The 27,368-nt window shown below is 41.1% G+C and overlaps 1 protein-coding gene across 7 annotated transcripts in view; it reads right to left on the minus strand.

Moving 5' to 3' along the window:
* The window catches only part of PTK2 (protein tyrosine kinase 2), a 362,172-nt gene that overhangs the window by 123,621 nt on the left and 211,183 nt on the right, over positions 1–27,368 (minus strand). For all 7 annotated transcript variants that reach the window (XM_026454573.1, XM_026454578.2, XM_026454577.1 and 4 more), the window contains 2 exons: positions 21,536–21,566; positions 17,673–17,725 (listed from right to left, as the gene is read on the minus strand). In XM_026454573.1, coding sequence (XP_026310358.1) covers positions 17,673–17,725; positions 21,536–21,566 — 84 coding nt within the window. The remainder of the gene's footprint in view (positions 1–17,672; positions 17,726–21,535; positions 21,567–27,368) is intronic.

The raw sequence follows: 27,368 nt of genomic DNA on the forward strand, positions 1-27,368 counted from the left end.
ATATGATGGCCCTAGAGTAAAGTATAACCTGGTCTCTCAGTTAAGAAGATGGGCCTGCCAGCCTGTGTAACATAGCAAGACCCTGTCTCTACAAAAAAATACCCAGGTGTGGTGTCGTGCACCCGTGGTCCCAGCTATTGAGGAGGCTGAGTTGGCAGGATTGCTGGAACTAGGAGGTAGAGCCTGGACCACAGAAGCAGAGCCTCTGAACTCTAGCCTGGCGACAGAGGGAGACCTTGTCTTGCCAAGATGGGCCTGACAACTGGATGCACTGTTTGATGCGGGATGGGATTTTGGACTGGAGGCTGGGAAAGGGAAAGATCAGGAAGCAATAGCGATACAGGACATTATTGGGATGAAATAATTTGGACTGTGGATAAGAGCATTTCTTCAGTATTAAATTTCCTGATTTTGATAATTATACTCTGATCATATAAGATGACATCTTTGGTCTTAAACACACACTGAAATGTTTATAAGGGGCACCATGTCTGTAACTTGCTTTCACATGATTCAAGGAAAAAAACTAACAACAACAAAAAACCCTATAGAGTAATAAAGCAAGTGAGCCAAAATATAAACATAGTGAACTGGAGGAAAGAACGTAAGAGACATCACGTTACTATTCTTACAACCATTCTCCAAGCGTAAAGTTACAGAAAAATAAAAGATACATGGAACACTAGCTCTGGAGCCAGTTTGGATTCAAATACTGGCTCAATTACTCATTCTGACCTTGGATACATTGCTCAACTTCTGTTCCTTGGTTCTCTCACTTGTAAAATGGGGTCATAATGGAAGCTATCTCCAGTAAGGAGGTTGGGAAAGGATTCCATGGGATTCTCTGGGCACCTAGAACAGAGTAACCACTCCACAAGTGCTAGCTCTTCTTACTTTTCTACTGTTCATTTCTAAATTGGACTGAATATTCTTTATACTAACTGAAAAAGTTAATTTTCTAAAAAAGTACAGCTCTTTTTGAGTAATGCCAAGAATATTACCACACATCATAAAAACAAAAACAAAAAGGATTAGGACTTTTACTGTATTCAAGATAATCCCTTTAATTATTGAATACCTGCCATAAACTAGGCATACCACGTAGGTGCTGGAGTTAGAGCAGTGAACAAAACAGACACCCAAACTTTCAAATTATTGAGCTTACGTTCTAGTAAGGGAGAAGATAAAATAAGTAAATTATATGGGATGTCAACATGTAAGTGCTAGGGAAAAACCAGCAGAAGGAGGAGTATTTTCAGGTGGGGCTATCATTTTAAATATGGTGATTATGGAGGAAGTCATCTGCAAAGACTTCAGGAGGAGAGGGAAAGGACCATGCACACATGAGGGGAGGCCAGTGCAGCAGACACACAAGCCTTGGCTCTGCAGAGGTCAGTGTGAGCACATGCTGAGGAGCAGCAGGGAGGTCAGGTGAGGAGGATGAAGAGTTGGGAGTGGGAAGGGGGAGGTGGCACTGAGACACACTCAGTGAGGTATCAGTGTCTAAGACCTCTTAGCTCATGGTAAGGGCACTGGCTTTTATTCTGAATGATGTCAAGAGTCATTCAGAATATTAATATTTCCTTTTATAGGAAAAGAGTTCCTACATGGTTTCACAAATTCTAGCAATGTGAAGATAATGGGTAAGGCCACTAGTCAAGAAAAAAATGCCTTTCAACAATTGCTCTGGGCCTGGGTGCAGGATCGGGGTGAGGAGGGCATGACTGAAGCCCTGCACTCCTGCCTCTCTGGGCCTAATAAATTTGGCAGACCTCACATACCTCAGGCTGCTCTGAGCAACTTTTCCTTTCTCACCAGTCCAACTTTCTCACCAGTCCAACAGTGATTATGCTGGTTCATATTTACCTCAGCCTCAACTAGCTAATTGCAATCCTACCTATTCCCTTTTAGAAGGCTCCCAGGAAGCCTTTGAAAAATGACAGACGATGTCACTCTTCTCATTCTCTGTTTTCTTTTGTACTGAGTTACTTGTTCTCTTTGGCTTTTGGGGTACAGGGATTACTCCATACTGTGAGGGAGAACTTGACCTTTGTTTGTGTGGCAACGTGTGATCAATTGGCAAGTCACTAGCAAAAGTTGCAGTTTTGGAGTGGCTAACAGTGGTCACAGTGAATGGTTATAACTGCAGAGGGCTACTTATTTCTCTACACATTTAGATAAGAAAAGCAAAATTTGAACACTTGGAGGCTAAGGAAACATTCACCACCAAGGGGTAAGACTCCTATGGCAGATGGCAGAAGGGGCTGATTGGTGTTGGGTCACCCATCGGCATCGCAGGAATGTCCCTGCAGCATGGAACACTGTGGAACATTATGTAGCCTGGTCCTAATGTCAGAGTCATCTGAACCAGAGCAACTCCACCTTGAATAAGGGCTCGGTAAAACAGGACTGAGACCTCCCGGGCTGCGTTCTCAGGAGGTCAGGAATTCTAAGTTACAGGATGAGACAGGAGGTTGATAGAAGATAAAAGTCATAATAAAGACCTTGCTGATAAAACAGCTTGTGGTAAACATGCTGGCCAAAACCCACCAAAACCAAGATGGTGACAAAAGTGACCTCTGGTCATCCTCACTGCTTACCATATGCTAATTATAATGCATTAGCATGCTAAAAGACACTCCTACCAGTGCCATGACAGTTTACAAATGCCATGGCAAGGTCAGGAAGTTACTCTGTATGGTCTAAAAAGGGAAGGAACCCTCAGTTTTGGGAATTGCCCACCTCTTTCCCAGAAAACTCATGAATAATCCACTCCATGTTTAGCATATAATCAAGAAGTAACTATAAGTATCCTTAGTCCAGCAGCCCACACTGCTGCTCTGCCTACGGAGTAGCCATTCTTTTATTCCTTTGCTTTCATAATAAACTTGCTTTCATTTTACCCTATGGATTTGCCTCAAATTCTTTCTTGAGCCAGATGCAAGAACCCTCTCTTGGGGTCTGGATAGGAACCCCTTTCAGTTAACACCATGGTATTTCCCTCTTTTGGGTGAACCAGGATTCAATGTAAAAGTGGGAACCAGGCATGGTGGCTCATGCCTGTAACCCCAGCACTTGGGGAGGCAGAGGTGGGCAGATCACCTGAGCTCTGGAGTTGGAGACCAGCCTGGGAAACACGGCAAAATACTGTCTTTACAAACAATACAAAAGCTAGTCAAGTGTGGTGGTGCGTGCTTGTAGTTCGCAGCTACTTAGGAGGGTGAGGTGTGAGGTATTTTTGACCCCGGGATATGGAGGTTGCAGTGAGCCAAAACCACGCCACTGCGCTCCAGTATGGACAACAGAGCAAGACGCTGCCTTAAAAAAAAAAAAAAAAAAAAAGTGGGGTCCTTGATTTTTTTTTTAAGACAGGGTTTTGCTATGTTGCCCATGCTAGTCTCTAACTCCTGGGCTTAAGGAATCCGCCTGCCTCAGCCTCCCGAAGTGCTGGGATTATAGGTGTGAGCCACCACACCAGGCCCGTGATTTTTACGCTGGGCCTTCCAGTTATGCCTGCTTTTCAAATATTTAAATATTAGGCCTTGAAAACTGCAAAAGCTTTATTTGCCCAATTCATTAAAGGGCTCCAACTTGAAGTCAGTAATCTAATTAAAAACAAGCTAAGTTGAAAAGAACACCTATCAAAATAAATCAGTCTCCAAAACACAACTTTCTGACATTTAGCTGCCTATTTTGAAATCCTCTGTCAAAGAAATTTACACCTATAAAGGCAATTACCATTTTTAAGGGCATCTTCCCCACTGCACCTAAACCACAAAAACATTATCTTCATGTTCCTGGAATCTGTGATATAAAGAACAATGGACAGTCAATAGTTTATTATTATTATCATTGAGAGTCTTGCTGTGTCCATCCAGGCTGGAGTGCAGTACCGTGATCTTGGCTTACTATAACCTCCGCCTTGCAGGTTCAAGCAAATCTTGTGCCTAAGTCTCCTGAGTACCTGGGATTACAGGCATTCGCCACCACACCCGGCTAATTTTTGTATTTTTAATAGAGACAGGTTTCACCATGTTGGCCAGGCTGGTCTGGAACCTCTGACCTCAGGCGATCCGCCTGCCTCGGCCTCCCAAAGAGCTGGCATTACAGGTGTAAGCCACCACGCCTAGCCAATACTTATATTATTTTAATGCAAATTCTTGGTAAACAATTGAAGAACTGTCTGTTCTTTTTTCCTTTACAAATCCACTTGTAATTGCCACTAATCAGAGTACATATACAGGGCAACTTCAATCTATGACTTGGTCTTCTAAATATATTCCCAGTATAAACCTTAAAGGAAAAAGTTCATGCAAAATTAATATAAGTACAGAGTTTATTTCTAGGAGCAATTTGGATTTGTCAATAGATTGGATACAGGAGAAGAAAACAGAGAATAGCATCAAGAATAACCCCAAGGATGATCTGATCAGCCAGAAGGAAAGCAGTGCCATTTAGTGAGTGGAGAAGGGGAGAGAAGCAGGCTTGGTGTGAATATCACTTCATTTCGAGTATATTAACTCTGAAATGCTTACGAGACACCAGATTCCACATGGTGAGAACGCAGTGGCCACAGGGTCTGGAGTTCAAGAAAGAAGTCTGAAAAACTAAGATAACAATCTGAGAGTCACCAGCATAATTAAGTCATGAAACACAATGAGATCCCCAAGGGGGTGACCATGGCTGACACAAAGTGTCAGAAGAACTGAGTCCTGGGATCCTCAGGTGTGAAGTGTTGAATAACAAGGAGTGAGGCAGGAAGAATATGGTATTCTGGAAGCAAAAGCAGGGCAATTTCAATAAGGAGCAACACTGAATCACAGTAACTCACATAAAGAGTTCTTCTATCATAAGGGGACCAGTGATGTCAGAAGGGGGCTACTAAGGTGGGGAAACCACAGTGGGTGATGTGCAAATGAAACCAGAGCTAACCTGATTAAGCCTGCCAAACTTAACCTGCCTTGTTTGCTGTATGAGGCCATTATTGTATTGCTATCAATAAATACTGGAGACTGGGTAATTTATAAAGAAAAAAGGTTTTCATTGGCTCACAGTTCTGCCAGCTTTATGTAAAGCATGGTGCTGACATCTTTTCGGTTTCTGGGGAGGCCCCAGGAAGCTTACAATCATGGCAGAAGGTGAAGAGGGAGCAGGCACATCACACAGCAAAAGCAAGAGCAAGGGGTGGGGAAGAGCCACATACTTTAAAGGACCAGTTCTAATGTGAACACAGAACCAGAGATCACGCATCACCAAAGGAATGGCCCAAGCCATTCATAAGGGATCTGCCTCATGATTCAAGCACCATCCACCAGGCCCCACCTCCAAAACTGGGGATTACATTTCAACATGAGATTTGGGCAGGGATAAATATCCAAATGATATCAGTTGCTTTTAGTCGCTTAGATTTACAAACTCCCACTAGCAAGTCAAATAGCCAGACAATCCATAACTAGACTCCCACTAGCTTCCTGTAGGTCACTGCAGTAACGGGTGCTTTTAGTTGTTTTTCAGAAAGTAGAGGGCAGCTCTTGCCCAGCTCAAACAGCTTGAGGCCACCGATCCTTCAAACGGGCTTATGCCAATGCAGGAGAGATGACCATATGACATCAGAGCTGCAAACTCTTCCCTCAGATCATGGTAATGCTACCATTTTCTGAACATGCATTCTATGAAGAGTCAGGAAGCCTATGTGTGTGCAGATCACTTATTAACTCACTTTTCCTTATACCCAATCACTTTTCCCCATGCCTTCAACTGCCCTGCTCCTTTATCCCATAAATATCCCTAAAACTTCATCTTTGGGGAGGCATATTTGACATTTGTTCTCTTATCTCCTCACATGGCAGCCTTGGGAATAAGATCTTTTCCCTTTGGCAAAACCTGTTGTCACAATGATTGGCTTGCTGCATATAGGGAAAAAATCTAACAGTGGTAGAGCAGTGAACATTCCTGACCAGGTAACAAGTGATAGAAAGTAGACTGGTAACAAGTTAGACTTAATTGGGCTGGGCCTGGTGGCTCATGCCTGTAATCCCAGCACTTTGGGAGGTTGAGGCACACGGACCACTTGAGGACAGGAGTTTGAGACCAGCTAACATGGAGAAATACTGTCTCTACCAAAAATACAAAAATTAACCAAGTGTCTGTAGTTCTAGCTACTCAGGAGGCTAAGGCACAAGAATTGCTTGAACCCAGGAAGCGGAGATTGCAGTAAGCCAAGATCGCACCACTGCACTCCAGTCTGGGTGACAGACAGAGGCTCTGTCTCCAAAAAAAAAAAAAAAAAAAAAAAAAGTAGGAGATCTAAGTGGGTGAGGACAAGTCATCTATTGTATTTATTGTGAGACGAAGGCAGGCAGCACTTATGGCTGGCAAATGCTGGAGGTTTAAGGAAAGGTTCAAAGTGGCTGTGAGACATAACTGAAAGTAAGACCAAAGCAATGTGATTGTGCTACTCACTTTATGGTTCAGTTGTGCTACAGCAGACATGGGACAGAACGAGCTGGCTTTATTGGCAGTGTTTCTGCCAAGTGAGTTAAAAACAAACAAAACAGTAGCGCAGAGATGATGAGGACGTATGCCAGGGAAGGATACAATTATCTTTTTTTTTTTTTTTGAGACGGAGTCTGGCTCTGTCGCCCAGGCTGGAGTGCAGTGGCCGGATCTCAGCTCACTGCAAGCTCCGCCTCCCGGGTTCCCGCCATTCTCCTGCCTCTGCCTCCCAAGTAGCTGGGACTACAGGCGCCCGCCTCGTCGCCCGGCTAGTTTTTTGTATTCTTTAGTAGAGACGGGGTTTCACCGTATTAGCCAGGATGGTCTCGATCTCCTGACCTCGTGATCCGCCCGTCTCGGCCTCCTAAAGTGCTAGGATTACAGGCCTGAGCCACCGCGCCCGGCCGAATACAATTATCAATCAGGGGTTTTAGGCTTGTTAAGAAACCAGAGAAGACACAAAAGTGTGATGTAGACAGCAGAATGGGGATGGGATCAAGGAACAAGCTAGAAAAATTGGAGGTGGTGGTCAGAGAGGGCTTTCTTAAAATTGAAATTATAGGAAAGTTATAGTTGTAGATAAAGTGTAGGCCCTACAGGAACGAGAATAGCAGACAGCACCATTGGAAGAATGGAGAGAAGAGGTGCTGGGGCTGGACACAGTGGGTCACACCTGTAATCCCAGCACTTCGGGAGGCCAAAGAGGGGAGATCACCTGAGGTCAGGAGTCTGAGACCAGCTTGGCCAACACTGTGAAACACTGTCTCTACTAAAAATACAAAAAATTAGCTGAGTGTGGTGGCACACACCTGCAATCCCAGCTACTCGGGAGGCTGAGGCAGGAGAATCGCTTGAAACCGGGAGGCGGAGGTCGCAGTGAGCCAAGATTACGCCACTGCACTCCAGCCTGGGCAACGCAGTGAGACTTCTCCCAAAAAAAAAAAAAAAAAAAAAAAAAAAGATGTGCTGGAAGAACTGCCTACCATGATTACTGAAATCCTCCCAAACTACGATGGGGTATGCTGGAGAAGTGACAGTGAACTGGGTGCTCAGAACTTTGAGGATCATAGGATAGCCTTGTTCTGATACGTGAGATTCAAAATTGGTGTTTTGAGGGAGAAGAGTCTGACAGGGGCAATGAAAAGGGATACTTACCTCATCTCCAGTGCTAGTGCTGCCATGGTTCTCAGACATCATCAGCAGGGCTACAGAGGCACCGAGGGGTATCAGTGACCTCCAGAGTTTTAGTTAGAGGAAGGTGACAAAGAGGAATATATAGAGAAGTCCCAGAAGACACAGGTGTGGTGTTTTAGAAGTTGGGGGAAACCAAGCAATGAAGACAAAACAGGGGGTATGCAGAGGGTATGTGAGCAACAACGGAGTCTGGGGCTTCTGGAGGAACAGGTATGAATGGGATAAAGAGCACAATGAGAAGAGTTCAACTGGATCAGCATTTTCCTTTTCATTTCTAGTTACATAAGTAAGGCGATATTTTCCTTTGACCATACCTCTCAATTCTGTTCTTCTCCTTGGGCATGAGGGTGTGGTGCTGACAAAGCTGCACACTACCTGAGCTCTGTGTTCCAGGAAACAGGTTTCCCAGTAATCATCCAACCTGGGGTGGTCATGGGGGAACCTCCTATCCCAACACGCGAAAAACACACAAATTCATACTGACATTTTAAAAAGAAAATCTCAAAGAATGACATCTGACTAGCAAGGTAAACTTTATTACTTTAAAAACTGGTAAATAAAGGAAAAGAAAAAGGCAGTTTTCCTGTCTTCCCAGAAGAAGCCTGTTACCTAGGGTAATGAAGCAGCTGGTGAGGGAAAGCTGTCTCTAGAAGTATTCCAGCTAAACAAAGGGAGAAGAAATGGCAGGATTCACAGGGTGCCATTTTGTGGCCTCTGATGAAATCTAAGCATTAATGTCAATAGCTGCTAAAACTATTAGGTGAAATGCTCATGGGGACGTTCCCATGTATGGATCAGAGAATGATGGGACCTAAACCCATTGATTAGTCTTCACATCACAAAGAACAACCAGATGCACATCACCCATGAAGTTTTCTTGGCGGGGGGGTGGGGGAGCAGGGCGGGGCAGAAATCAAACCCAAACTGGATCAAACTTCTCTAGATTCTAACAAGCAGCTTATGGGAAATAAAGGGGCCAGAAAAGAATAGGTTAAACAAAACAGCATCATAGAGATGTAATCAGCCTAATCCAGAATGAGAATAGGAAAGCAGACACAATTTCTTCAACAGATTAATTGCAACGAGGTCTAGCTGACACATACAGGAGATGCTGCAAGCAAATACACAAAGTACTTCTTGTCTGACTCTTGTTTAGACGAAACCACATATGAAAATGGGACAATAAGGGACATTTGAACACTGACTGGATAGCTGATAATGTTTTGTAAAAAAAAAGTCTCATCTTTTAGGAATAGTTATAGGTGAAATATGCCTTAGATTTGCGTTAGAATAACCAGTAGGGATTATGTGTGTATGTAAGTGGATGGAGGCAGAGGTGAAATAAAATTGGCCAGAAGATTTTAGCTGCTGAATCTGGGTGATGATGATATGAAAAATCATGATACAATTCTATTCTCTCTTTTCTGTATATGTTTGAAATTTTCCATAAAAAGTTTTAAAAACTCAAAATTCAAAAGCACAGTAGGCACTTAATATTTGTTCATTTCCATGGTCTCCTCTTTGTAAAGGCATCAAAAATATTTTGTCTTGACTCATGCGGTTTGATTTTAATCCACAATTATTGTATAGCTATAAGCTACAAACTGGGTGGGGGAAGACTTGAGGTCAAATTCTAGAATTTGTATTTTAAACTTTTAAGCATTCCATTTAAAATTATTTTCTTCAAAGAAAAAAAACTGGGCCTTTTGATGTTAGCAATATTTATTTTATATTTGGTAAGATGATACTTGGGCTTCTTGTGTTTTAATAACACATTTTTTAAAAAAGACTGAGAAGCTTAATTATTGTTAATAAGTTTCGCCAGAGGATCAAGATGGTTCATGAGCCAAGTATACCCAACACTGCCAACTGTGAAGCATTTATTTTATAAAGACAAAAATACATTTTTGTTTATAATACTCTCATATATTTCTTTCCCCTTTATAGCGTGGAGGCTGCTTGGGAGAAGATGGGAATAATCTCTTCTGGAAACAAAATTTTAAGACTGAGCTGGATTTCTGTGGGCTGGAACAAGTTTATAAAAACAAAAATCCACTTTTAATTTTTGTTGTACTCATTATTGCTCAGCTTTTCATTTAACCTTCTTAAAAATTTGAAAGTGCCTCAGGCTACCCCTTGCCAGGGAGGTCTGTGAGTTTCTGTCCGCACTGTCTGCACTGACTGCAGCTGAGACGAGAAGTTCAACTCAAGGGTGAAGGAGTGGTTCTGGGTCCTTTTTCAAGATACTACTTAACAACATACGATGTTGATATTTCAAAACCTACATGACTTCCAAGTATTCTTCTCAACTGCTTTAGAACCCATAGAAGAAAGGGTATGACTAAGAAGAACACTCAAATCTCAGTAGTGGCACAGGGAGTTCAAGTGATGTAATGGTGGGAGAGGGAGGGCTATAGGAAAGAAGGTAGCACAGCTGGGCTATTTTGATTATTCACTTCCTTATTCATGCACAACACGATCAGCCAGTCTGTCTGTAAGATGTCAGTGACAACTGTACGCTTCTCAATGGTTTGGAGTCTCTCCTAATACCAGACTGACTACAAAACACTATTCATGACTGTTGAAACTAGAATAATTTCCAGTGAGCCAAGTACTAGGAATATGTCAATAATATTCAACACCTATTACTTTGTGCACATAAAAATTATTAGTAGAATTAATTTGATTACATTATGTTACAAATCATATAATTCACAAAAATGAATTTATCTTTTAAAATTTAGTTGTTTTTTGGGGGGAGGGGGGCAGGGTCTCTCTTTGTCACCCAGGATGGAGTACAGTGGAGTGATCTCAGCTCAATGCAACCTCCAAATCCCAGGGTCAAGGGATCCTCCTACCTCAGTCGCTGGGACTATGGGCACACGCCACCACGACTGGCTACATTTCTTGTAGAGACAGGGTTTCACCATGTTGCCCAGGCTGGTCTCAAACTCTTGGGCTCAAGCAATCTGCCTGCCTTGGCCTCCCAAAGTGCTAGGACTACAGGCGTGAGGCACTGTGCCTGGCCTAAATTTAGTTTTATTTTTCAATTTTTTCAGTGTCTCTTGGATTTGGTAGGGAAATAAATGAACTACTTATGTAACAGGTGATAGTGCTCTAAAATTAGGGTAAGGTTTTTTTTTTCTTTCCCCTTTTAATTCCTAAAGGCTAGCACTTAAATCAAGCTTTCAGCAACAGACAGAGGCTACCTTGGTAACCCACAGCATTATCAAAATTGAAACTAGAGTGTAAAGCTAGACAGAAGAACCTTTTTCAAACTTGAATACAGGGCACATTTCTGAATTTTAATGAAAGAGTTGGAACTGAGTCAGTACTATCCTATTCCTAATAAATGGGGGGGGGGGGGGGGGGAAGAACCTTAATGGAATCATACTCAAACTCTTCCAAAGTATTATTCCCTTCCACACATTTATATCATCAAGCTTTAGAAATGAGTCAACACAGGCTAGGTGTGGGGGCTCACAGCTGTAATTCCAGCATTTTCAGAGGCAGAGGCAGGCAGATCGCTTGAGCCCAGGAGTCTGAGACCAGCCTGGGCAACATAGGGACACCCTGTCTCTACAAAAAAATCTATAAAAATTCACCAGGCATGGTGGTGCACACCTGTAGTCCCAGCTACTTGGGAAGCCAAGGCAGGAGGAATGCTTGAGCCCGGGAGGTTGAGGCTGCAGTGAGCTGAGATCAAGCCACTGCATTCCAGCCTAGGTGACAGAGGGAGACCGTGTCTCCAAAAAACGAAAAGAAAAAAAAAAAAGAAATAAATGAGTCAACATGGTCTAATGTAAAGAGAACAAACCTTGTAGTCCAAGATCAAGATTTCCAGCAGGCTATTACTTACTAGCTGTGTGAACTTGGCCAAACCACTTCAGCTCTGAGTGTCTTAATTTCATGTGTAAGGTGAAAATATTACGAAGACTCTCGTGAGGTTTAAACAAAATGACACTTGTGGATGGGCCAGGCATGATCTCTAAGCCACATGCCTATGTAAATAACCACCTGTATTTATAAGTGGCACAGTCAAGAATAGGTAACAAACCTAGTGTATCAGAGACCGCACAGAAAGAGATAAAATGCAGTATTATAGACGATACCACCTTATATTTTATAGAACTTTACAGTTTACAAACCACCTTTGCATATACAAGTGAGCTGTTTTAGAATCTGTAATGAAGCAGCTTAATACAAAATACAAATAACATTTATTTCATTAGATGTTTTAATAGTTCAGAATAATTTCCAGTCACTAACCTGGAAAACCTAAAAGTAATCTTAAATAAAGGAAATTATGTTGCATGATAAAACAACTGAACCAAAATAATCTGTTAGAAAATTAAAAATTTATTTAAATTGCAACAAATACTGAAAAAGTATCACAAAGGGCCAGGCATGGTGGCTCAAGACTATAATTTTAATTCTAGCACTTTGGGAGGCCGAGCTGGGTGGATCACTGGAGGTCAAGAGTTCAAGACCAGCCTGGCCAACATGGTAAAACCCCATCTCTACTAAAAATACAAAAACTAGCTGGGCATGGTGGTGCACAACTGTAGTCCCAGCTACTTGAGAGGCTGAGGCAGAAGAATTGCTTGAATGTGGGAGGCGGAGGTTGCAGTGAGCCGAGATCACGCCACTGCATTCCAGCCTGGGCGACAGAGTGGGGAAAAAAAAAAAAAGTATCACAAAGTAGTATAATTGTCCTTTAGCATGAAGGGTTTAGAGACAATCAAATCAAGCATTTGAAAAAGATCACTACATTGGTTTACATGACAGAGATACAAATGAGAAAACTTGTATTATCTCCAGTCTCACACGTGTAATCCAAATACGTAACAAGAGCCACGTGCATAATGCAATGGTACTACTACCATGTGTTATCTTGTACTTCTGGTCATAATTAAGGTTTCACTGCTTGATCAAGGGCTTGGTTATTTTAGAAAAGAAAAAAAAAAAACCCAAACACAATAATCAACCAAACAAAAACCCCAAGTTTATACCTTCAAAATATTTAAAATATAGCTTTACTCACTGATTTGGAACTACCTGATTTCTAGGGTAATTTTAACCCACACTACCACTATTTAAGCACTCCCGCCCCGTAGATGCCACATCTCCTCTTTCAGCATACTTTATGAAAGACTGCAGCACTTGAATTTCAGATACGTTCTAAGTTGTACCTGAGCTCCACAATAAGCATAAGTTTCTTTATAACTTAATAATTAGGCTAAAAAAAGACCTCTTTAGGTTCTCAGAAGAATACAGGCAGGAAAACATGTTGTTCTGTTAGATATTTTTGTAAATCTCTGTTAATCTCACACTTATTTTTATAGAGAAATACTGTGTGAATTTCAAAGATACACTGTTCATATATTCAACATCAACTGTCACTGCAATCTTACTAAGGTGATCCAATAACTACCTTTATTTTGCAACGAATAATGAAAAAGTACCTGGTATCTTCTCTCTGGAATGTAAGGATATTACTTTATTTGCCATCAAGAGAGATCAATTAAGAGCTGCAAACTGTCCTAAAGTTATCTAAACCCTCACTTTTCCTGTTGGTTATCCTCTCCTCTCTTGCCCAACATCTCCTAGGAAAGAATCTAGTACCACTTACAATGATTCCTAGGAAAAAATCTAGAACAATTTACAGTGACAAGCTTACAGGTAACCCCTTGAGAGCCCCAGTGACACTGATTGCTCCAAATATTCCTGCCTTTCTGCTGTCTGTTCCCACTATCCAGAATGCATTCCTCTAAGTCCCAGCATACCTCCATACCTTATGGAGTTCATGGATTTATTTAAAAACAATTACAAAACTAATATCCTAGCCAATAAAGAGATAAACAGAACATGTCTTTACATGCAATGGGTTCATGATTTTATGGACAAGATGGTTTCTAAAACACAATGACATCCATTTTAGGACTATGCATGAGAAAGAAATGTACAGTGCTCTATAGAGCTCTGAAGAGGAAGAGTCCAGATCTTCTTAAAGTAGTCAGGAAAGGTTTCTATGAGGTACTGACATGTGAACCCAGACTTGGGTCAGGTAAGAAGTCTTTGGTTGTGAAGAAAAATGGGAGAGCCAGACAAATCCCACAAAGACTCTCCATCTTCATCGACACTTGGGAGTGTAACAGTAATTCACCAGTATAGGGGAGTAAACTCTCAAACTGCTCATGACAGGCAGTAGAGCCTAGAGGGTAATAATGACCTGAGTTCCAATCCCAGTGCCATCATTTCCAAGCTGTGTGACACTGAACAAGTTTGCTTACCTTTCTGAATTTAATTCTTCGTATCTGTGAAATGGAGAGACAATAAAGACCTTGCAAGGCCACTGTGGGATTAAATAATATTTAGCATTTATGAAGGGCTTTACAATCCCACAAGAGTTAATACATGTACAGGTTTATTGTCATACAGACCACAATTTTAAATAGCTTTCCTGTTGCTCTCAATTTACCTGCTTTATTTTAATTTACTATCTATAGCTTGACTCTTTCACAAGAACATGAACTCCATAAAGGGAGGGATGTGGCTTTGTTTTCTAGTAGACTCCAGTATCTAGAATTCTGTGCTTGGCATGCTGCAGGCACTCAAGAACTACCTGTTGGCTGGATTAATGTAAAAGTGAGGTCTCATCAATCCCTTATGGCTTGTTAGGGGTTAAATGAGGTATCGTATGACAGAAAAACAAGTAATTGCAGCTGGCATATAGTTGATTGCAGCCTCATCCTACTATCCTAGACACTGAACAGGCTCACTGTGGAGAAGCACATGCAGAATTTCACAAGGATCCAGGATAAGCAGGGCCTCTACCATGGTGTATCAGCACTACATCCCACATAGTACAGTGTTTCCAGGTTGGCAGGTAAGAAATAACCCTGAGATTTAGTAATATTACTGTTTTTCTAGGTACTGGCTTAACAAAGATGTCCCTAGAAAATGTCAATTACCAGCTTTGGGGCTAAGTGCAATGCACTGGTTCCTGGCCAGCTAGGCTGGTCAGTTTTTAGGTTTTATAGTTTTTGTGGAAGACAGAAACATAACACACTATGAATGTCAGGATGATGGAAGGAAAGAAGGAAGGGAGAAAGGAAGGGAGGGAGGGCCGGAATGCAAGAAAAGAAATATGCCACACTTGTTTGTCTGGTTCCACATAAGTGAGCAAGTAGTAGGTAGAATGACTAAGGACAAACAAGACTCTGAACAATTAATGCTATGTCATTAAATATCCACTGGACACCAATTATTCCTTGCTTGGATTTCAAATCACCTAAGTGACAGTCATATATCGAAGTATTACTAACTCTGAAAGTGAAAATATTTTTACATGTAATGATGAAAAGAGCAAGTCTGGATGGAATAGCTCAAGCAGAACGACAGAGATAAGGAGGTTGGGAGAGGCACAGCCACCAACTTTTTTTTGGCTAAAAAACAATGTAGATGAGGAGGCGAGGGAGGACTGGAAAGGTGGGTGGTGGGCAGATAATGAAAGGTCTTGGAGGGCTAAGCTGAGGAGCCCAAACTTCATCTGATGGATACGAAATTATTACTAAAAGTTTCTGACCAGAGAACTGCCTACTTAAATCAACATGGTAGCAATTTAAGAACTAACATGAGAAGGTACTGAAGTATGAACTCCTAGTTAAGGAATACCTAGGAAGAAACAATGAAAGCAGGATCACAAGTAATTCAGGTGGGTGTTAAAGCCAGACATTAGAATTTGAATAATGACTCCAGATTTTAGCAACTGTGTAATCTTGGGCAAATTATTTAACCTCTCTGGGACATAGTCTCCTCAGCTATACAATAAGAAAAGCTATCTTATAGGTTTGTTGTAAGGACTAAATGAGATGATATATATACAAGAACACAGAACATAAACCTGAAGCTGGAACACAGTATCTACAAAAGTACTCAAAAAATGCCAGCTAACTTTATTCTTAACGGGGTTCTGAAATAGGATGAAAACACTGAGATCATAAAGTGGGGGTTGGCTGGAAGAAGTAAAATCCAAAAGTTTGGTGGTGACCAGCTGCTGAACGACACATCTGAGGTTTAAACCTTGAAAGGAGAGTATTGATGAAAAGAGATTAGTAAAATAGGAGGAAAAAGATTTGAAGGTACTGCTGGGGCCTATTTTATTACATTTCATTACTTTGTTACCCAAAGACAGATGCCAGAAATAGTCCTTATTAACATAATGGGACATTTCCCTTCTCTCTTGATCAAGTCTGGGGAGACTGTGGAGACAGTGTGTGGCAAGCACCAAAAGGGAAGTCCCCAGGGCTCATCCCAAAAGCTGCTTTACAGTTTGGCAAGAAGATGGACCAAAGGGCCTGTGAGTTATTCAAAGCCCTGCTCAAATCTCACCTACTCTATAGAACATCCTACAGAACATCCTTTGACGCCCAGCAGCTGCTCCCTCCTCCGGACTCCTATGACTGTAGCATGTGTGGTGGTCTCTCTCTCTCCAACTAGATTACAAACTCCACGAGGGCCTGGCAAGTTTGCCAACTCTCTGTAGCCACCACAGACTGAACAAATGCAAACACTGAGTGTTGTTTGGTGCCCCAGTGTCACTACTGGAAACTAGGGTTACTCCATGAAGTCACGCCTAGGCTTACAAGGATGATTAACTGTTTACCTGACAACATGCTGGCCAGCCCGAAGCTGTCCATCAGACCAGCTCTAGCACTCCAACCTTCTGCTTAACAGGGAAGTGAGCGATGACTTCTCAAGCAGTAGTACTGTGGCAGCATCACACCCCATTCACCTTTACTGAGTATCTTTGCCAAGTGTGCAAATACAAGCAAAAATACTTCTTGAGGAAGGGCTTATGGGACATTTGTGTACAATTAAAGAGAAAAACAAACAAGGAAGCCAGGCCCAGCAGCTCACACCTATAATCCCAGCACTTTGGGAGGCCGAGGCAGGTGCATCATCTGAGATCAGGCAGGAGTTTGAGACCAGCCTGGCCAATATGGTGAAACCCTGTCTCTACTAAAAATACAAGTTAGCAGGGTGTGGTGGCGGGTGCCTGTAATCCCAGTTACTTGGGAGGCTGAGGCAGGGGAATTGCTTGAACCTGGGAGGCAGAGGTTGCAGTGAGCTGAGATGGCGTCACTGTACTCCAGCCTGGGCGACAGAGTGAGACTCTGTCTCAAAAAAAACTGATTCAAAATAAACAGGAATGGGGTCTTTTCTAAGTGAGATGCTAAAGTTAAAAGGAAACTATTATTTCAGAAATGTAACATATATGTATGCACATACATAAGAAAAAATTATATATGTGCGTATACGGTTATGTATGTATATATGTGCATATACAGATGTATATATTTCCATACATATTTTAAGATATCAAATGGGTCCATAGAAGATGCTTTCTCATCCTCCCCCTTTCCTTTATTTCCCACATTTTTAAATGGGGAAAAAGGCGTATCTATTTTGAAACACACCAAGGAAAGTACAACACAATCACACCAGCAAATAGTTAAGATGATGCTCATACCAGTATCTTAACTATATTTTTAAAAAAGCAATATTCAAACAGCATATTAATTGTGAAATACAAAAATTGTTTTAAAACATCTCATATTTCCTGAACTTCAAAAAATAAATATGCAAAGTATATTCTACTGAGTTGCAAAGATAAATTATAATGGCAACTTCATTCTGGATATGATTAACATGACATTATTAAAACCCAAAAATAATTTGGAATTCTAAATAACTTGCTGAGTGATCTGGTATTTTACCTATGTCCCATCTAAAAAAATAAAATCTATGAGCCATACTTAAAACTATTTAATGATGGTAAAATTACGCAAATTTGGATAGCCAGAATGCTTATTTTCATAAGCTATTCTAGAATGAAGCAATTATACCAAAAATAGACATCTATGATCATCTTACCCCATGAGAGTGCTCTTTGAGGTCTGCTACCTAGAGCCCCTTACCTGACACAGAGACGGCGTGTGTCCGCATGCCTTGCTTTTCGCTGTTGGCCAACCTGTGACAGACAAGAGTAAAGTTGTAAGCCCTGCAATTTCCCCAGGACCCCACCACTTGGCCTCATCAAGTAGGGAACTGCCTTGGAAAAGGAAGACAAAATTTAGACAGGTGATTTCTTTAAAAATTGGATTCTATTAAAATAGCCAGGCTGCTTTAATGCTTTAAAGATCAGAAATTAAAACACACAACTGAAGGAATGTTGAACTGTTGTGAGAAAGATACTCTTGACAATAATTTAAAACAATGCAATACAATTTAATCTGGTATGAATAGGTTAAATAAAAATGTAAATGTAAATGCTACACAGTAAAGGATTGCCCCAAAGTTACGAGAGAAAAACCATACACCTGGAAGTAAATTTTGCTCTCTAAAACATAATATGAAATACTATAGTATGACTGGTCCTTCTTAAACTTATGGCATGTAAAAAAATTATCAAGAAATACATTAATATGTACTATTACTTACATACTTAAAAAAGTAATTTCACTGTATCTTGCTACTTGCTTCATGAAATGGTTTAATGCTAGTTTTACATATTTACCCACAAAAAATAAAATTTTGGCCAAAAGTCTTCGTGCCATTTAAAAAATGCAAGTACAGTTAGTAAAAAATTTTTGGAAAGCACAAAACACAGGGAAGAAAGGAACCACAGAGCCTTTAGATATCAAAGTCACCTGGTCTTTTTATAAAAGCAAGCCTTTTCCAGGTGAAACACTGACACTTAAAACAGTATAGGTTGAATATCTCTTATTCACAATGCTTGGAACTAGAGTGTTTCAAATTTCAGATGTTTTGGATTTTTGGAACGTCTGCAGATACATAATGAGGAATCTAGGGGACAGGATCCAAGTCTAAACATGAAATCTGTTCATGTTTCATATACACCTTATACATGTAACCTGAAAGTAATTTCATACAGTATTTTAAATAACTTTGTGCACAAAACAAAGATTTGACTGCAACCTGTTACACATGAGGTCAGGTGAGGAAGTTTCGACTTGCTGCAACATGTTGGTCTCAAAAAGTTTCAAATTTTGGAGCATTCTGAACTTTGAAGTTCCAGATTAGAAATGCTCAACTTGTACATCGTTTTGAAGCACTATAACTATTTAATGTGAAACTGTATAATTTCTATAGTAATCACAGCAAACAGCTATAAACTTGTGTTCCTTTTATAGAATTCTCCAAATATTTGGAATTTTATATCTTTAGTATAAAAATTTAATCAAAATTGTTTTCTAACAACTCATTACTTTCTTTTCCATTGCAGCTACATGATTTATCACAACTTACCTTAGAACTATATTGGGCAGTCAGAGGACACACATTTTAAATCAATAAATTACATCATTTACTTCCTTGTTCTGTTGCCAAAACACTGGGGTTTTCCTTTGTCCCCACCACAATCATGTATGCTGTCGCTAAGCAACTTTCTCACGACAGCTTGGATTTCAGCATTTATCTGATCAATAGCAATAATGGTGTCCTGATGCTTTAAGATTTGTGAAAATTCCACTCTTGTAAAGTTTGCTTCATTTATTTAGTTTCCCGTATCTGTTAACACTTCTAATGCACTACCTTCCTCACTCACTTTCATACCTATGTTCATGATTCCTCTATGTGTGTGTGTGTGTGTGTTTTAAGAAATGGGGTGGAGTCTCACGAAGTCACCCAGACTAGAGTGTGGCTGCTATTCACAGGCATGATCACAGTACAGTACAGCCTCAAACTTCCGGGCTTCCGTGATCCTCCTGCCTCAGCCTCAGAACCACAGGAACACGCCACATTGACCAGCTTTGATTTTAATCCCAAAATTACCCCTTAACTTCCCACAACTAAAGGTACACTAAATAAACATTAGTTCCTGCCCTGATACGACCCCAAATGAACCTCTGTCAGACACTGCTGATGCTCTAGAGTGCACTGTCCAAAGCTAGAGGTGCACCAGCCACGTGCAGACCCTGCCTGTGTGAGGCCCACAGTACTGCATATGACCTTGGCTGTCAGCAACTTGCCAGGTTGCCTGGGGAGGGCAGACAGGTTAAAAGGCCATGTTTAGGACTCTGGTAATTAATAACTAGAAACGATTATAGGAAAACATGATGGGGATGCTCTCCTGGCTTGTGGGTGGGTCAATGAGGTTTCTATAGGAAGTGATGTAGAATGAGACCTAGAAGATGAGTAGGGCTTAGCAAGGAAAAGCAGGTTGGAAGAAGAGTGGATCATGCAAAGACAGAATACTGGCAAAGGCCTTCAGGGAAAAGAAAGGATGCTTGCTCCTGGAATTCAAAAAAAAGTTCAGTGTACCTGAGGAATAGTATGAGGAGTAACAAAAACCAAGGCTAAAGTGAGCAGGGAACAATCACGTGGGCTCCTGAAAGCTAGGTTAAGAATACTGCAAAGTATCCTAAGAGCAAGAGTAGGTCATCTAAGATATTTAATTAGGAAAGCTTCCTCAAGCTGTAGCACAGAGCACGGATAGGCTAAGGAGCAAAACTGGACAGAGACTGATTTAGCAGAAGTACATAGAAAAGAGTTAACGTAGCAGGACTGTGACTGACTTTACACGATTGTCCCTTGCCTGGTATCTGGGAAGTCGGATTTTCATGGAGTTGCCACCATCCCGACAGGTATGGTACACTATGCCTAAAATGTTTGTACAAAAAATGTGGTTTATGCTGAACTCTTGCTTTCCCTCTGGGAGTGTGGAGTTTGGATGCATGCCAGGCAGAGAGTGCACGTATAAAGAACCCCCAGTAAAAACCCTGGGCACCAAGTCTCTATCGAGCTTTCTCAGTAGGCAACATTTCACACAGGTCGTCATAATCCATTGCTGGGGAATACAGAGTGTCCTGTGGCCTCCATTGGGAAGGGACCCTTGGAAGCTTGTGTCTGGTTTTCCCTGGACTTCACCCCATGCGCCTTCATCCTTTGCTGATTCTGCTTTGTATTTATCTGCTGTAATACATCATAGCTGAGTCTTGTGACTCCTAGATCTTGGGGACCCCCAACACAGGAGTGTACTTGGGTAGCCCAGATAGCTAAACACAGGGGAGACACAGTGGGAAGGTGGTGAAGCAGATGGATCCATTTAGAACATGGAACTGGAGGAAACAGTAATGGACTGGCTACGGAGAACAAGGAGAGGGACAGAACAAAGCTCAGGCCTTACCCTCTCTATTCCAGTGGCCTCTTAGGCTCACTGTTTCTCTTTAGTGTCTTGGAAAGTGCAAATATCTCTGCAAGCACTTACCACACAGCTATAACTGTGTGTTTACCTGTGTATCTGATTGTCTAGATTTTAGCACTCATATCTTAGTCCCCAGTTCCTAGCAAATTGGCTGAGAATACAAAATTATATAAGTTATTTTGGTACTACTATTTGATTCTTTTAATTTTGTAGATCAACACACCTACTATGAAATTCAGGAAATAAACAAGACAATTAACATAAATTATTTCTTTTACTTTTCATACTTTGTAAAATAGCCAGAATGCCACATATTTTCAGGTTCTTGTAAAGATTAGCAATAACATATGAAGCAAATGTTTAACAACAGGCTCTTGACATTATGATTATTCTTTAGCTCTCCCACAGAACCTAAAGGAAAAATGGAAACTTTTTGATTAAGCCTAAATACTTAATAAAATTTAAAACTGACTTGATTTCTTTCTAGAATTGTTTCCTAGTTCCTTGATCATGTACATTGAATTTAATTTTTTTTAGGAAAATGAATAAAGCATGGAAATTTCCTTAAACTTCCCAACAAAAAATAACAGTTAAAAAAAAAAAAGCAGTACTTACTTTGGTATTGATGGCAAAGCCCGTTCACCTTCTGCGGGGAAAAAGACAAGAGATGTATAAGGCTCTTTTTACTCCTTTTGAAAAGATGGTGCCTAGATTCAGGGAGGAAAGATGAGGCCTATGTTGGTATTTTCCAGCAATGACCCTTTAAAGAAAGTTGCTACACTGTCTACCTTAGGTTCTCATGGTTTTATTTTCAATATTTATAACAAACATAAACTATCAGACACAATTGTTTAAAGGATACTTGTTGCGGGAAGTCAGGGACCCTGAATGGAGGGACCAGCTGAAGCCGCGGCAGAAGAACATAAATTGTGAAGATTTCATGGGCATTTATTAGTTCCCCAAATTAATACTTTTATAATTTCTTATGCCTTTATTTACTGCAATCTCTGAACATAAATTGTGAAGATTTCGTGGACACTTATCACTTCCCCAATCGATACCCTTGTGATTTCCTATGCCTGTCTTTAATCTCTTAATCCCTTCAGTCATCTTTTTCGTAAGCTGAGGAGGATGAATGTAGCCTCAGGACCCTGTGAGGATTGTGTCAACTGCACAAATTGTAGAGCATGTGTGTTTGAACAATATGAAATCTGGGCATCTTAAAAAAAGAACAGGATAACAGCGATGTTCAGGGAACAAGAGAGGTAACTTTGAACTGGCCGGAACAGAGCCATATTTCTCCCTCTTTCAAAAGCAAATAGGAGAAATATCGCTGAATTCTTTTTCTCAGCAAGGGACATCCCTGAGAAACAGAATGCGCCCTGAGGGTAGGTCTATGAACGACTCCCTAAAGGCGTGCTGTCTTTTATGGTCGAAGCTAAAGGGATGAAATAAGCCCCCGACTCCTGTAGCTGAAGGGATGAAACAAGCCCCAGTCTCCTGTACCACTCCCAGGCTTATTAGGACAAGGAAAATTCCCGCCTAATAGATTTTGGTCAGGCAGGTTATCTGCTCTCAAACCCTGTTTCCTGATAAGATGTTATCAATGACAATGTGTGCCTGAAACTTCATTAGCAATTTTAATTTCGCCCCATCCTGTGGTCCTGTGATCTCGCCCTGCCTCCATTTGCTTTGTGATATTTTATTACCTTGTGAAGTATGTGATTTCTGTGACCCACACCCTATTCGTCCACTCCCTCCCCTTTTGAAAATCGTTAATTAAAAGTTGCTCTTTTTATGCCTCAGGGAACATCATGGAATCTGCCGACATGTGATGTCTCCCCCAGCCATCCAGCTTTAAATTTCTCTCTCTTGTGCTCTTTCCCTTTATTTCTCAAACCAGCCGAGACACTTAGGAAATAGAAAAGAACCCACGTTAACCATCGGGAGCGGGTTCTCCCGATACATACGGCCTAATCCTAATAAAGAACTAAGATGCTAAGTTGGTAAAAGACTTTGTTCGCAGGAAACTAAAAGATGAAAGGTTTCTTAAGATTAGTCAACACTCCTTGTCAAAGGACCAGGCATTTTGCATTTTGATAAAACTACTCACTAGTAACAATAGAAAAACCTGTGCAGGAAGCACAGCGAAACAGAAGGAAAGCAATTCCACAGGTGTGTGTGGCTGCCAATGGAATAAATGTATAAGAGAAGCCAAGTCTTGGAGCTGTCACCCAAAGGAGCCGTGCACGTGGCTGGCTGGAAGGTGAGCCAGGCAGCTATCTACAGAGTTCAGGACACACTGACTGGCTCATGCTGGCCCGACCACAGTGAAGCTGAGGACTTCATTCAATGGTGAGGGAGACTCTTTCTTTCCTGCAGCCTTCATTTTGCAAACCACGAAACATGGAGCCCTCCCTGGTTTAACCTCTTTAATTTGAATTAATGTAACAACCCCCTAACTGGTCCTTTCTTCTAATCCATCTGAGCTAAATGATTTCAGAATAAACTTCCCAAATTACAAATTCATCAATCAAGCAAGTTATTATGCTTAACATTTTAGTGTCTCTCAAAAACTTTCAGGATGAGATTTAAACACCCCAGCTTAATTTACGAGGCACTGCTTCACTTCTCTCAGCACACAAACATTGCTGTGGCTGTCATCTTTGCATTGTGTCTGTGGAATGGCACGGGAGGCTGAGGAGGCACCCATCTACCACTCACCACTCTGGTGCCCTTCTAGGCAGCTCCTTGGTGACACCTCTTGTGTAGTCACACTTGCTGTCCATAGTTGCTCTCCTTGCATTTGCCCTTGAATCCATTCTAATCAGTTCCCCCCACCCCCATACATGGAAAATACTCTTTCAACATCTCCAATGACATCTGCCTTGCTAAACCCAATTGTTCACTTACATTTAGCAATTAACACAGCTCATCACTCTGTCCTTCTGAGAGCTTCCCACCCTGGGCCTCCTGAACCTTGTACTATATTCTCATGGTTTTCTTCTGTCCTCTCAGGGCACCTCCTCTTCGTCGTCTTCATTGGTTCCTCCTTATCTCCCTGGCCTGAAGATTAGAGAACCGAGTGCTCACACCTGTACCTCTTAACCTCACTTCCTTGGTAACCTTATCCAGTTTCAAAGCGTCAAATACCACCCACACTTTGCAGCTCCCAAACGCATACCTCTAGCTTGGACCTCTCGCCTGACCTGAACTTCTCCATCTGGTTGTCTACCTGACACCTCCCTCTGGATGTCTGAAGGTTGCTGGGACTTGCCGATATTCAGAACTGAGTCCTGGTGGGTGCACCTGCATACTTCCCATTGTTCACATGGAGCCAGCAGTCATTACAGGGCCTCGCTGCTCCCCAATCCATACCCAGTGCAGCAAATGCGAGGCTTTACTGTCCAACTCTATTCAAAGTCCTCTTACTTGTCACTGTCATTCCAGAACCCCTGACCCAAACATCACTTGCCTACATCATAGTAATAGCCTCCTGATTGGTCCCTCTACTTTATCTGTACCCAGGCCGACCTACCGTGGTCTATTCTCAGCACGGCAGCCAGAGTACTTATTCTAGAACATAAACCAGACCACATTAACTCCTCTCTTCACACCCTCCAACGGCTTCCCAAATCACCGCATACAAGCCAAAGCCCTTACAATGTCTTTACATCCTGACCAACCACCAGCCCTGGGATCACCCCGCTAGGCATTCTACTGACCTGGGTCTCGGCTGTTCCAGGTATGCTTCCTAGCACTCCCCAGCCTTTAATAGGGAATAGCCAGATATCCTTGTAGGTTCTGTTTTCCATCCCTTCAGGTGTGACTCTCTCAGTGGGACCTTCCCTGACAACCTTATTTAAAATTGTATCCCTTACGTTCTTCCCTGTCTTATTTTTCTCGATACAGCTCAACACCATTTGATATATTACATGCTAGAGTATTTATTTTCTCTATTAATTTACTTTGTTTATTGCATGTATGTCCTCACCTACAAGAAATTTCCATGCATGCAAAACCTTGTCTACTTTGCTGCTACAACCTCTATCCTAGAACTGTGCCTGGAAAATGGGAGGAGCTCAACAACTACATGTTGAAAGCATGCAGTGTTTGGTCTGGCCAATCTGCCTTTTCGATATTACTTGTCACTATTCCCTGATTCTATACTGCTGCACATTGTACTCCCCTGAACATACCACACATGCCTTGAAAGGTGCTCTTCCTTCATTCAGGTAGAAACATTCCTCAATATTTCAAAGCTCAATTCAAGTTCTATTTCCTGCAGGGAGCCCTTCCTGGAATACCTCAGTCTGCACTGTGGCATCCTCTATGTTTCTGTTGCATCCACAGAGTATTTGCCACATATCATACTTCTCCACAGACTATTCAACCTGCCTAAGGGTTACGGTAAGACTTAAGCTGCCCAAACGCATCCCTAATACCTAGCGGAGTATCTGGCACTTGGGAGACTCTCCGACCACTGTTTGGTAAAGAAAGAAAAAAATCGTCTATCAGTGACAGACTGGATTAAGAAAATGTGGCACATATACACCATGGAATACTATGCAGCCATAAAAAAGGATGAGTTTGCGTCCTTTGTAGGGACATGGATGCAGCTGGAAACCATCATTCTTAGCAAACTATCACAAGAACAGAAAACCAAACACCGCATGTTCTCACCCATAGGTGGGAACTGAACAATGAGTTCACTTGGACTCGGGAAGGGGAACATCACACACTGGGGCCTATCATGGGGAGGGGGGAGGGGGGAGGGATTGCACTGGGGAGTTATACCTGATATAAATGATGAATTGATGGGTGCTGGCGAGTTGATGGGTGCAGCACACCAACATGGCACAGGTATACATATGTAACAAACCTGCACGTTATGCACATGTACCCTAGAACTTAAAGTATAATAATAAAATAAAATAAAATAAAATAAAATAAAAAAAAAAGAAAGAAAAAATCAACCTAGGACCCCATGTTACTCTTTCTGAAAAACTGTTTAATTCTTCTAATTTGCAGAGATGGTTGTGAGGCTTAACGCTGTATACATACAACTCACTGCACAGCATAGGAATTCAAGCCAAACTGCAAGCCATCACTTGTTGACATTTTGAACATCTATTTCAAGCAAAATAACCAAGTCACACCAGGAAGACCAAATTTAGAGTAACTGAAAAAAGACCTGATAAGTTTATTATCCCATGAACATGACCACCACCCACCACCAGCACCACCACCTTACTCATACCCAAATTGTTAATAATATAGCCTTTCAAATGGCACATTAGTGTGATTTCTGTTTGCACTCTGTTGAAATTTCTATTTTCTGAAAGAAAAAGGAATCCATTATTATATTTTTGGCTAATAGGAGACTTCCTAAGTAACTCGGCGTGGGTAGAAAGGCAGGTATAAAGAAGGAGATAAGCAACAGAAGGATTCTGAGAGAATATTTTCATAAAGAGAATAATGGAATACAGGAAAATGGCAACAGACACCATCAGTAGAAGCAGCATTTAAGAAAACCCTAATGACTCACTATGTAAAATGTCTAACTCTAGGAGTTAATGTTTTTGTTCAAATGTACTTCCATTCTTCTTAGAAGTATTCATTAACTGAAACTGGTGACTTAACTTACCAGACTTTTTAATGCTTATAAATACAAAAGTTTGGAGACATACACACACATTTACATGTAGGTTTTTAATACATTAATAGAGCTATTTTTTAAACAGCTGCGTCGTATTACATCATGTATGCATACTCCCTCATTTATTAATTTTTGCTCATTTTTTGCTATTATAAACAATGCAATAGTGAACATCCTCCTCAGGTCAGTGGTTTGTATGACTGATTTCCAAGAGGCAGACAAATGGGCAGAGTACTCCTAAACTGTCTTCTGAAAATGTACCAATTTACAATGACACAAGCATGAGAGTGCATTCTCCAGAAGTCTTGCCAGTGGTGGTGATCAGGTTTCTTTAGTCAACGTAATAAATATAAAATGAAATATATCACTGTATCCATATATTCACTGAACATTTGTGTGTCCATTCCTCTAAAACGTATCCCATTTTTATACTAGCTAGTCTTTTACTGAATGAGCTGGAAGAACACTTGAAAATGAGAAATTTTAATTACTTGTTATATGTGTCATAGATATTTTCCGCTGTCATCATAGCTTTAAAAATGTTACCTTGTACTAAACGAATTGTTTTAATTATGCAATTGTGCTCGCTTCAGCAGCACATAAGTGTTTTAATTATGTAATTAAACATAACAATTTTATTTTTACATCTTCCGGAATTTATGTCATGCCTAAGCATTCACTCCCTCCCTTGAAATGTACAGTATTCACCATCATTCTATACATAGAAAACCTACTTAAAATTATGTAATTACAACTCTATATTACACTATTCACTTTCCTCTGAAAAAA

The sequence above is a fragment of the Piliocolobus tephrosceles genome, chromosome 7 (genome assembly GCF_002776525.5).
Source record: "Piliocolobus tephrosceles isolate RC106 chromosome 7, ASM277652v3, whole genome shotgun sequence".
Classification (NCBI taxonomy): Eukaryota; Metazoa; Chordata; class Mammalia; order Primates; family Cercopithecidae; genus Piliocolobus; species Piliocolobus tephrosceles.